This window comes from Phodopus roborovskii, unplaced genomic scaffold, assembly GCF_943737965.1.
Source record: "Phodopus roborovskii unplaced genomic scaffold, PHOROB, whole genome shotgun sequence".
NCBI classification, from domain to species: domain Eukaryota; kingdom Metazoa; phylum Chordata; class Mammalia; order Rodentia; family Cricetidae; genus Phodopus; species Phodopus roborovskii.
Genome location: NW_026125382.1, coordinates 20,512 through 32,493, shown reverse-complemented (window position 1 = coordinate 32,493; position 11,982 = coordinate 20,512). Strand labels below are relative to the sequence as shown.

The 11,982-nt window shown below is 46.6% G+C and overlaps 1 protein-coding gene across 1 annotated transcript; it reads left to right on the top strand.

Annotated features, from left to right (window-relative positions):
• The first annotated feature begins 3,868 nt into the window (after window positions 1-3,868).
• LOC127214681 (melanoma antigen recognized by T-cells 1) lies at window positions 3,869-11,870 on the top strand. The gene is made up of 4 exons (XM_051174988.1): window positions 3,869-3,967; window positions 8,196-8,292; window positions 10,912-11,019; window positions 11,793-11,870. Exons 1-4 carry the CDS (start codon window positions 3,897-3,899, stop codon window positions 11,868-11,870), a joined length of 354 nt encoding a protein of 117 aa, XP_051030945.1. The 5' UTR covers window positions 3,869-3,896.
• The last annotated feature ends 112 nt before the right edge of the window (window positions 11,871-11,982 follow it).

Genomic DNA, 11,982 nt, shown 5'->3' with positions numbered 1-11,982 from the left:
TACAATTGCTTGGCCGATAGCTTAAGCTTGTTTTTAGCTAGCTCTTATAACCCATTTCTATTCATCTACATGCTGCCCTAAGGCTCATTTACCTCATGTATGTACTTCCCATCCAGCTCTGCATCCCATGGTGTTTCCTCAGACTCCACCCTTCTTCTTCCCAGCACCCTCCTAGTCTGGCTCTCCTGCCCAGCTATAGGCCAGTCAGATCATTATTAACCAATGAGAGTAATACATATTCACAGTGTACAAAGATTGATCCACAGCAGACAGGCTTCTTCTAGGATCAACTCTCTTCTTTCTCCGTTTTGTGTGTCTCTTGCTAATTCTCGTGATAGTCACTAAGTTTTCAGTAGGCTCATATTATCCACACATAAAGCATGCTCTTGTTTTTGCCCAGCACAGAAACTAGAATCATAGGCTGTGACAGGATATGGCCCTCAGATGTGAGGAGAATGTCTCTTTGTGGGGAGATCACCCAAGTCCTAGTTGATGAAGACTTGAACTTCTTAATCTGACATGGACCTGTCTGTGATGGTTAGGGAGGGTTGGTTAGCAAGAGTGACCACTGTCCCATTACTACATCTACAATTTTGATGGTAAGTAGAATTATTCCTGGTTTAGTGAGAGTCCAAGCAGGTCCACCTTGAAAAGGAAAATTTCATCTGTCTCTTGCAAGTGCATGGAAATTCACAATCCTTAGTGGACAGTTAACCCTAGGGCCTCCACAAACAACGAGGACACGGACTGTTGGGACTCGCTTTCCAGATGCCAGACTGCAAACTCTTCAATCCTCTGGGGTCCAAGGGCACCCAGTTAAGCTTGGACTTCAGATAAACTATGAAGTTATTTGGAAGCAGGTCAAGCTGGCCTTGAACTTGTGATCTTCTTGCCTCAGCTTCCCAAGTGCTGGCATTGTAGGCATTAGCTGTCATGCTCTGCTCAAAAAATAGAATTTATCCCAATAATATATGAGACATTTAAATTTTTTGATATATGTTTTTAAAATAACATTATTAAACATTTCAGAATTTCCTACAATGTGTTTTGATCATCTTCCTTTCCCACCTCCTCCTAGACACACCCACTCCACTCTCACCTCCCTACCCACCCAACTTTGACTTCTCCTCTTGCTCCTCCTCACCTATGGAGTACAGTTTGTGTTGCCCAACTACTCCTGGGAGGAGATTCTGCCCCTAGAGTGCGGTCAACTGTCAGAGGTCAACCCGGTTAACAAAAACCCACACTCTCTTCCCCAAAGCTACCAAATATTCCTCAGCTAGTCGTGGGCTTTGTCTGATTTGAGCAGGCCTTGTGCATGCCATCAGAATTTCTGTGAGCTCCTGGGTGCAACTGCCCTGTGTGTCTGGAGAAGTCTCCTTGAAGTCAGCCACCACCTCTGACTCTTACAATCTTTCTGCCCTCTCATCCTCAAAGATCCCAGAGCCTTGCATGCAGGAGTGTGACATGCAAGTCACATTTAGGGTGAGCACTCCAAGGCCGAGGCATTTTTATAGTTAAAAAAAATTACATTAGACATATGACAAAAATACTTGTTTATGTGAAATGCAAGTTTACCTAGACACCCTGTAGTTTACTGGGCAATTTAAAAATGCGTGGCTTCCCTGGGGTAAAGTGTTGGAAGTGGAGACAAAGGCCACTAAGAGCTCTCTTTCTTTCTCTCTCTCTTTCTCTCCCTCACCCCCCCCACCCCGTGTGTATGTGTGTGTGTGTGTGTGTGTTTGTGTGTGTGTGTGTGTGTGTTTTCCCTAGAGGGTAGAATGAAGTTAGTTTCTTTCATGCCAAATAAGCAATCACAGACAACCCGTTAGGAATCCAGACCCATGACTATCATGAGACTCAAGATCAAGAATGAAAAAAAAAAAAAAATTAGATTAATAGCCAGAGAAGCCGTCTTCACACACACAGCCAGTCAGCACGCAGAGGCTGTCTCCTCGGGAAGGTAAGAGCACAGGATTTCAGAACAGGGTTTGGGGGACTTCTCTGTCCCTCCTCAGGGCTTTCTTGGATCTCAAGTGTCAGCAGAGATCCTCCCTGTGAAACTCGCATTTCATGTAAACAAGTGTAATTGTCTCACTTCTGGAGCTCAGTCCCTTAAATTCTCTCTCAGTCATCCAAGGTTGCCAAGAATAGCAATTTGGGGGTGGGGAGGGTTGTTGCTAGTGACAGGAACCCCTTTACACTAGATATAGTCTGTCAGCCAAAAGGACTTCTGCTGGCTTGAGTGGGGTGGGGTATCCTTGTCTTGTAACTGTTTTCCAAGGCTCTGAGCTTGAGGGAGATAAATACAATGAAAGAATTAATACAGAATTAACCCAGTCTCTTGTTTGTCAACATGGGCTTCACACCTACTTACCCGAAATGATCCGTGAGATCAACTGTAATTTATTTTCACACCAGGGAAGGGCAAATACACACAAAATGTCCCCTGTGGAAAGAAGCCCCACGGTATAATGCTCTCCCATTCTCTCTGTTCTTCAAAATGGAGCTAATTAATGTTCCATGGGGATGAACACTGTAAGAACCCCACAAATATAGCGAGGAGTAAAACTCCATCATTGCTTTTCAATAAGCTCACTTTAGTTATGACCACTGTAGTCCATAAGATTTTTGTTGGTTTTAGGCTTCGCCTCTCTCTCTCTCTCTCTCTGTGTGTGTGTGTGTGTGTGTGTGTGTGTGTGCGCGCGTGTTGGGTGTGGTGGCAGCACACCAGCACTTGGAAAGCAGAGGCTCATACAATACATCTTTATGAGTTCAAGGTCAGTCTAGTCTACATATTAAGTTCTACAACAGCCAGGGTAGTATAGCAAGACTCTGTCTAAAAAAAAAAAAAAAAATTTAATTCCTAGCCATTAGACTTGGATAGATAGAAATTGAATTACATGTTGAATGGGAGGAAAAACAAATTATTAGACGAAATGAGGCCCTGGCCTTTTTAGGTTTGTCTTGGGTGATGTGTACTTAGCCAAAAAGGCCAGGTTCCCTTGTTGAAAGACGGGTTTGGAAGACACACTGTCACTGGTGCACACACCTGGGAACATCTCACTGAGCACTGTAACCTTCCGCCTGGCCAGAGACAGACGGCAGTGGTGATTTTGGAGAAATGCAATGCATCTTCATTTTTGTTCTTTGAAACAGAGTTTCTCTATGTAGCCATGGTTATCCTGGAACTAGCTCTGTAAACCAGGCCGACCTCGGCCTCAGACTCACAGAGATCCTCCTGCCTCATTTTCCTGAGTACCAGGATTGAGAGTGTACACCATTACCTAACTCCTTTTATTTCTTGTAAAATGTATACTATAAAATGTGTAGGGGTGTGTGTGTGTGAATGTGTGTCACAGTGGACGTGTGGGGCTCAGAAGGCAATGAATGCCAACGAGTCATCTTCCACCTTTACCTGAAGTTCTGGGGGTCAATTCTTTGCCAGTTTGTGTAGCAAACATCTTTCCACACTGACTCTCCCCTTCAGCCCCACCTCTTGTTCTATTAACTGCTGCCCGTAGACCAGTAAAGCTAGAGAAAGAACAAATAAAATCCTCCCTGATTTTATCCTAGAGTCAGACTGAAGGCCTGGGGAGGCACACTCCTGGATGATGGCTCGGTTTTAAAGTGCTTTGTTTCGTTTCTATTTTCTTCTTGGAACTTAAATTTCCAGTAATTAGAAGGTGTCAGAAACCTAAGCTATTTCTAAAGCTCTTGGAATTAATGGCAGGAGGTGTGGACCTCCACAGAGAGGACCCAGAGGGTATGCTAGCTGACACCCATCCTGGGTACAGTCTCCCTGTGTCCCTGTGAGATGTGTGAGGATGTTTTGGACACACTAAACAATGCCCACGTTTCCTTCCTTTAGGTGTCCTGTGCTCTGAGTCCACACAATGCCACGAGAAGAGGCCCACTTTGGTTACCCCAGGAAGGACCACAGCCACTCTTATGTCACCACCGAAGAGTAAGTTAAAAAACAGACCTTCCGGGGTTTCCAGTTTGCCATTTGCAGATGAAGCCTGCTGACTCCCACCCACACATGCCAACCACTGCCACCAGGAGAGCTGCTGGCATTATAATGGTCTCACTCACACTTCTCTGGACCCAAACTGTCAGGAGGCAGAAGTGAGAAAAGTTAGATATTGCTATTTTTGTCTGCATTCTCGGGCCTTGGTTGTTGGTTTTCGAGCTGGGAAACCTCTATCCGGGACCTAGACACTTCCTTCCTCAAGCTAGCCCATCAGCTCCTCTCAGGACTCCTGCAGGAATGTTGTAGACAGAAAAGTGTTAAATTGCGAAAGAGTGAGCGTGGATGAGGGGCATGGATGTGGGTCTCAGCCTACATGCAGACTCCAGGCTGAAGACGGAGGCCATGACTTTTGCACCACAGTGCCATCCTACAGAAAGATGTTTGGGCTTCTGAGTTAATTAACGATAAGCATTTATGCGATTATTACTTCTAAGAACTAAGTACATGGTTTAGAGATACTGTTCGGTATCTCTGAAAAGGTCCAGAGTCCACTGGGAGAGTTAGGCAGGAAGTAACTCTAGGAATGCGAAGGGTGTGGTAGGGAGGGAACCCGAGCATGGAGTCCAACCTGGCTTTGATTTAGACCTGTAGTTCTCAACCTTCCTAATACACTTTAATACAGTTCCTCATGTTGTGGTGATCCCCAATCATAAATTTATTTCCCTTCTAATTCATAACTGTAGTTTTGCTACTCTTATGAATCATAAAATAAATATCTGATTTGCAGAATATCTGACATTCGATTGCCATGAAAGGGTCTTTAGACCTGGGGTCGATTTAGACCATCTTTAAGGCCATCTGTTCAGAACCCATGCAGACCTGCTTCCCTTGTAGAAAGAGCTTCTGGAAAAATCTTACATAGTGTCAAACAGCAAACAAGGTACAGATTCCATCCATGGAGTAAAGCTGGGGGAGGGGGCATTTCCCAGGGGATTTTTCATATCACAGCATAGCCAACCTAAGTGAAGATGGATGCCCTCATCTTTGGGTTTCCTCAACGGAAACTGAGAACCCAAGGGAAGGCTGTCTCTATGCTCCACATCATGACCCCCGTGTCTGCCTGCTGTGTTGCTGTATATGGTAAAAGGCTCAGAGGTGATGTTGGGATTTAAGTGCAGCTCTGTTTGCCCATGAAGCACTAAGCTGGTGAGCTAACAAAGGCAAATGTTTGCATAGTCCCATTCAAAGAGAGGAGGGGCCAGAGATCATCGAACTGAACTGCCAAGCTGGAAACTGGAGGCAGGCCTTGTCAGCTCAGTAGGCTGACACCATTGTGGTGTGCAGCCATCATTCCCAGCCTGGGAAGCGAATAGCAGCCCCACAGCCAATGCAAAGTTACTCCCTGGGTGTAGGAAGGAAGATGGACACCAATAAGTCATTTCACCTTCAGTATGAGGAACTGGGTAAACAGGCAGGGCTCTTGAAGAGACAAAGGCACAGAAGTAACACGGGGGGGGGGGGAGAGCAAAACTGCAGGATGCTGCTCACGAGCTGGACGAGAACATGGAAAAGCAGGGGTCATCAGAGTCTAAAATGGAGGGAGACCCCACAGAATGGGGCCCACATGACTGAAGGGGGATTTCTGTCGGCTGGTTCCTGTGTGCTCAGGCCTCTGGCCAGGGGGATCAGCTGGTAGCAGCATGGAGAGGCAGGCTCTGGGAGCGGCCAGGAGAGAGCTGGCAACTGAGCTGACTAGCAGTGTGATGAGGGACTATGGGTGATGCTGAACAGAGCAAATGTAAATGGGGCTCTTCTGGGACATTCTGCAGGGGCCTGCGGGCAAAGCAGAAGTAAGGTTTGCAGGGTTCAGTGGCAGCACCCCAGAGCAGGGAGAGTATAGACGGGTGGGTTTGGAGTTGGGGGCAACAGTGTACAAAAAGGGCACCTCTGACTTATTAGCCTCACGTTAAGCAACCTCTTCACTGAAGGCTCATTCTCTCTTACATCCTGAGTAAAGTGCTTATGCAAGGTCAGGGGAGCACGGAAAGGTCCTGGGTTCCAGTACAGAAGAAAAACAGCCACTCCATCTTCATGTGTGGGTGCCATCATGCCCATTGACATCACCAGAGGGCCCAGCACAGTGCAATGACACTTTTCACCTCAGTCCTTGAAGGAAGCAATCATCGGGTACCTGAAACACCATGGTACGTGATTGTGTGCAGGGCAGTAAGACCAATGAAGAGCACAAGAAAATCACCGCTCAAGGCCAGCAGCATCAGGACCTCACTCATCTGGCTGCCTATTCAAACTAGAGGGTGGGACTCATGGGAAGCAGAGGCGTCTGCATTGAAGTAATTCATCTCTGAGATTCGCAAGAGGATATTTTTCCTCCTTGGAAATTTGCCAGGGGTATAATGAGGAAGAAAGTTATGAAGGAATTCCCATAACCAGTCAAAAAGGGCTATCCACCTGCTGACAGCTCTGTCTGAAGCCTCAGTAGACAAGGGTTCAGTACACTTGAGTGGGGATAAGCCATCCAGGGAGCTAGCTTAAATGCAGATTCCTAGGTGCTGCCTCTACAAAGACTCAGTTTAGGCCAGACATGGGGCCCCAGGATCTCTACTTTAATTACACCTCAGGTGACTGAGGGACCCTGTGTCCTCAGTGGCTTCCTCTGGCTTATCTGGCATTCTTTGATGTTTTATACTTTCAGTCACTCGTGTGTATTCTAAGCACAATGTGACTGTGCACAAAGAGCTGGAACAGAGCTCTGTCTGTGCCAAGACACTCAAAGAGCGAGCAGAGGGGAACTTCAGAGCACAGCCTGCTGGGGGTTGTGTCAGCTGCCTTCAATCATAAGAGCCATCGAAACCTCCTTGAGTCAGCGTCATCTTAGAGATGGAATTTTTCTACTCCCAGTAAAGTGCTGGACAGTGGACCTGGGTCTCTGGCCTGAATCCTAGAGCTTCCCTGATGGCTGTCTAGTACTACTTACTCTGCTAGTTCTGCCATGTGTTGGCTGTACAGCCTTGAGCATTTTGGCAGCCTAATGTTGGTTGTAAAATGCACTATGTCTAGGTCAGAGGATGGCTGTGAAGATAAAATGAAACACGGGGTTGGACAGCACAATGCCGGGCACAGAATGGTGTAGAGGATGTTCCAGTGCCCAGGACCTGGGTGTTTGGGTCATGCAGTTGATAGCTCTACATGTAGGTTGGCCTACACGACTAGGGCAGAGCTTCCCTAGGAGAGACACCTCCCGGGTCTCTCCATCCCATCTAGAGTTGGACAGATAAAGCTTGATGCCCTGGCAGCCTTAAGATGAAGGTAGGTGGTAATGACACAATTCCCTCCTTCTCACACTTGCACCCTGCAGCCACTCAGTGTAATACACATCCCCCAGCTCGGCATTTCTTAGCAAGTTCAGTCTCAGACTGTGTCTATTCCTCAGTGTGGCTCACGCTGAGTATCAGGCAGATGTCAGCTGACTGGCAGTGGCGGGCAGAAACACACGCCTCTGTTCCAGGGGCCTTTGCAGCAACTGTAATGCTTCACAGGGAACTCTGGGCACAGGTCACAGAGGCTGGCCCAGAGCCCCGGAACAGCACGCTGATGCCCAGGACCAGATACACAGATAAGTGATGGTGGCTCACTGCACTAGGTTCAGCTCAGACTCTCCCCCCGGGCCTACAGGGTACCAGAGAGGAGTGCGGGGCAGGGATGGCCTCAGACTCAGACTCCAACTCTGCCTTGTGATAGCTCTGGATGGCAAGTCACTGGTCCTCTCAATTTCTTTCTTCCTCAGTGAAGTGGACATGATGATGGCTTCCTTGCTGTGGGGTCATGACAGCTGCTCATAGTCTGTGTTCATTTCTACTTCCCTTTTCTGGATCAAGTTGGAAAATTGCTTTGAAAGAGCTGTGTTGTGAAGAAAAGGCGATTCTACTTCAGGAAATAAACTGTCCCTTTTAGGCTCAGGTGCCAGGGCACCCTTTATGCTTGGGACTTAGGTGCTCCATACATAAAGGTTCCCAAACTAGGACCTGTCCTTAGATACTGGAGCTGGGAGTCTCATTGGGCACCCTGTGTAGAAAAGGGCAAACCATTTGGAGACCGGAAGATGGTTTTCTGAACCATGAAAAGGGAAAAGTTGTTGGTTGTTTCGTTGCCATCTGGAATGATGCTTCTGAGCTGTGTTGGACATGTTTATCTCTTGGTCCAGGGCTCTGGGGATTGGCATTCTGATTGTGGTCCTGGGAATTGCGCTGCTCTTTGGCTGCTGGTACTGTAGAAGACGAAGTGGATACCGAACCTTGAGGGTAATGGTCCCCGCAGGGTCCCATTCTTCCTCCGAACCTCTGGCGATGAGCATGCATTATATGCACGTCCCATGGTATGGGTGTGGAGGCTAGAAGACACCTTTTTTGGAGTTGTTTTTCTCCTTCCACCATATGGGGCTTGGGAGCAAACGCAGCTTGTTAGCCTGGGTAGCAAACATTTTTTTCTTCTCTGCTGTGCCATATCCCTGCTGAATTCCAAGTTCTTCTAACTGTCACACTAACTCTGTCGTACCATGACATCCAAGGTCTCCCTGATGATGATCACATCAGCATGAGAAAGCCACCTTCCCGCAGCATCAGGGTGTACCACTGAATATTATTCCTTTGGCCATTTGTTCATCTGTCTATAGGTCCTTAAGGAGCATATGCTTCCGTCAGCTATTTATCCATTGTCTATTGATCTTGTAAAGAGCATGTATGTGCAAACCTGTCATAATTCTAACATTAGAGGGTGGCCTTAAAAACCTGAACATGTGTGTAGGTTCCAAATGAAGTTTGGGCGTTTTGGGGCTAGCAAGGTACAGCAAGGTAGAAAAACATGTGATCTCAAAGGAAAACCAATTGCTAAATAGTAAAAACGTATCTTTAAAAGCGAAAGCCACTGGATGGGAGGGATGGCTCAGTGGTTAAGCGTACTGGCTGCTCTTCCCGAGGACCCAGGTTCAGTTCCCAGCATTCACACGGTGGAGACAGACATACATTTTGGCAAGACACACATAAACATAAAAGTACATAAATAAAATAGAAATTAAAACCACTATCTAGGGATGGTGGCGCCTGTATGTAATTTATACACTAAGGAAGGCTGAGGCAGAAGGGCAGAGTTCAGGTCACCACAAGATAATAAAGCACCCCTCCCAAACACATCACTTCAAAATTCAATTGTCATAGAATCATCAGACTACGTTGTCATAGAAATGGCAAAAGTATACTAAAAAACAAAGCACCGAACACAGGTGGGAACCCTCTGCGATTCTGATCCACACTTCTTATGGCTGCAGAAAAGCTTCTCTCTGTTCTCTCTGGAAGAAGGGAGACCCTAACAAAACTCCACCAGTACCAGCCACAGCTAGAGCTCCCTAGAAGACATTTGAGCTCCAAGTTCCAGCCCTGAGCCTAGGATGCTTCCCTGGCATGTCCACGCCTCAAGTCCCCAGGTTTGGACTCTACTCACATTCCTTTTCTCCTCCTTTCCTTCTTCTTTCTACATGGCTTCTCTATGTATCAGCCTTGGATGTCCTAGAACTCACCTTGTAGACCAGGCTGGCCTTGAACTCAGAGATACGCCTGCCTCTGCCTCCTGTGTGCTGGGACTAACCATGTGCGCCACCACAGCCCAGCCACACTCGTCTCCCAACCGAATGTTCTGTTTTTTCTAGGAAACCGGGTGCCATCTGTGTCTCTCTTTCCCTAATTGCCCTTTTTTGGCCAAGGGTCCAGAATGTAAACCAAACAGGCAAGGCACATTGGGACCCACACTTCACCAGAGTCTTCTGGTGAATTCACACTCAAGTATGGACAAGAAGACTACAAACAAACTGCAGGAAAACCCAAGATTGGCCTAAGTCTAGAATTCCTGCCCACAGGATACTGCCACTGTCCAGGCTGAGGGGAGAGATCCCGCCTTCCACCACCCTACTCCACCCGTACACCTCTGGCATGGAGTGATGAGACCTCAATTGGTTCTTTACTGTTTGGTTCTCTCATTTAACAGTCACATAAGAGTCACTTGGTTGTAGGGCATCATGATTTGGCTTTATTGTCCAACACTGACTTGCTTAGTGACCTTAGATATTAACTTTTCCAAACTTTATTGTCTCTACACCTAGTCATGACAAAGAATGACAGAAGACAATGTTTATTGATTTTTACTTAGCACGTCTTCATCTTTTGTATTTATTCTTATCTTAAATCGTATGTACGTTTGTGTCTATGTGTGGTTATGATTTAGAGAGTGCCCGTGTCCATAGAGGCCAGGGAGCAGTTGTCCCTGGGGTTACGGGCCACCAAATGCAGGTATAGGGAATTGAATGTAGGCCCTTTACGGTAGTAAATGCTTCTAATGGCAGGCATCTCTCTGGCCACCCCCACTCTCTACTACGAGTGTTTGCCTACATGGATGAAAGAACATCACATGCACACAGTACCCACAGAGGCCAAAAGGGGGCGTTGCGATTCCCCGAAACTGGAGTGATAGGTGATAGTGAGCCACTTAAGCCAGTGCTGGGAACAGAACCCAGTCCTTTGCAAGAGAAGCAAATGTTTCTAACTCCTGAGCCATCTCTCTAGCCCCATCTCATCCCCACCCCCAAATTGTTCATTTTGTAGATTGTCTTCCCCTTCTCTTCAAAACCTCCCAGTGAGGGACAGTTGGTACCAGGCACTGCCTTGGCACTGTCTTTAGTTAGTCCCAACAACTCTGAGAAGTGGGTTTAACCATCTTGCTACTACAGATCTAGCAAGGAGGATTCACAGATGTAAAGGGACTGGCCCTAGGAAACACAGCAAGTGACAGAAGGCAGTTAGTGTCCTTTGCTTTCTCTTTTCTCTAATGGACTCATTTCTCATTGGTTTACGTTTTCAATGACTACACTTCAGGACAAAAGGCTTCATGCTGGTACTCAGAATACCCCAAAGGGAAGAAGCCCTGGTGAGCAATGCTCATGTGACAGTCTTGCTCATGAGGAGAAAAGCCATCAGCCCGTGGTAGGTGGGAAACATCAGCTGCTTTCATCTCCAGTGAATGATGTGATTTTCATTGAAAAAACAATGTAAATATACTTAATGTCACTAAACTCTTCATTGGCCAATAATGGTCACAATTAGGGCTGGGACCACTCCTCAGTGAAGAGCACTTGCTTTGCATGCACGAGGGTCTAGATTGAACCCACATGACTGCCCCTCCCCCACAAAGGCCAAAATAACAATTGTTGTTTTGTATGTTTTATAATAAAAGCAAACAAAATGGGAAATAGGTTTTGTTAAGTTGCATCTTTTTATATTTAGATTTTACAGCCAATAATGAGAGTCCTATATGGGCAAGTGAGTTGCTTCAGTGGGTACCTGCTGTCAAACCTGACAACTTTGATCCCTGGGACCCATCTGGGAACCAATCCCCCAAATTATAATTATTCTCTAACATTCACATGCATGCCGTGGCACAGGTGCTGCCCCCATGAGCAAAGTATGTAAATAAGTAAAGTTAAACAAATGAAAAAAAAGAATTCTTTGGTTAGGTCTTAGAAATTCTGACATGAATAATCTAGACATAAATCCACTTTCAGATTTTTGGAAGCCTCTCATCTCTTATTTTCCCTTCCCACCAACATTTCAAAATATGCTTTTGTGAAATTTAACAATCACTCCATTAGACAAGAAATATGTATGAAGGTTTTGCAAACTGCGCTGCCCTATACCCCATCCCTCCCCACAACATACACACTGCTGACAAGCTCACTCTACCTGCCTCATCCTCACAGGTTCCCAATGCTCCACCTGCTTATGAGAAGCTCTCTTCGGACCAGTCGCCACCACCGCCACCACTGTACTCACCCTGAGCGCCAGCCAGCCAGCAACTGATGATTCCCCTCCCACTCTTGCTTTAAGGCTGGTAGACACCCATGTTTTTCTTTAGAATGCTACATAATGTGCACCTCTACTAACAGGCAG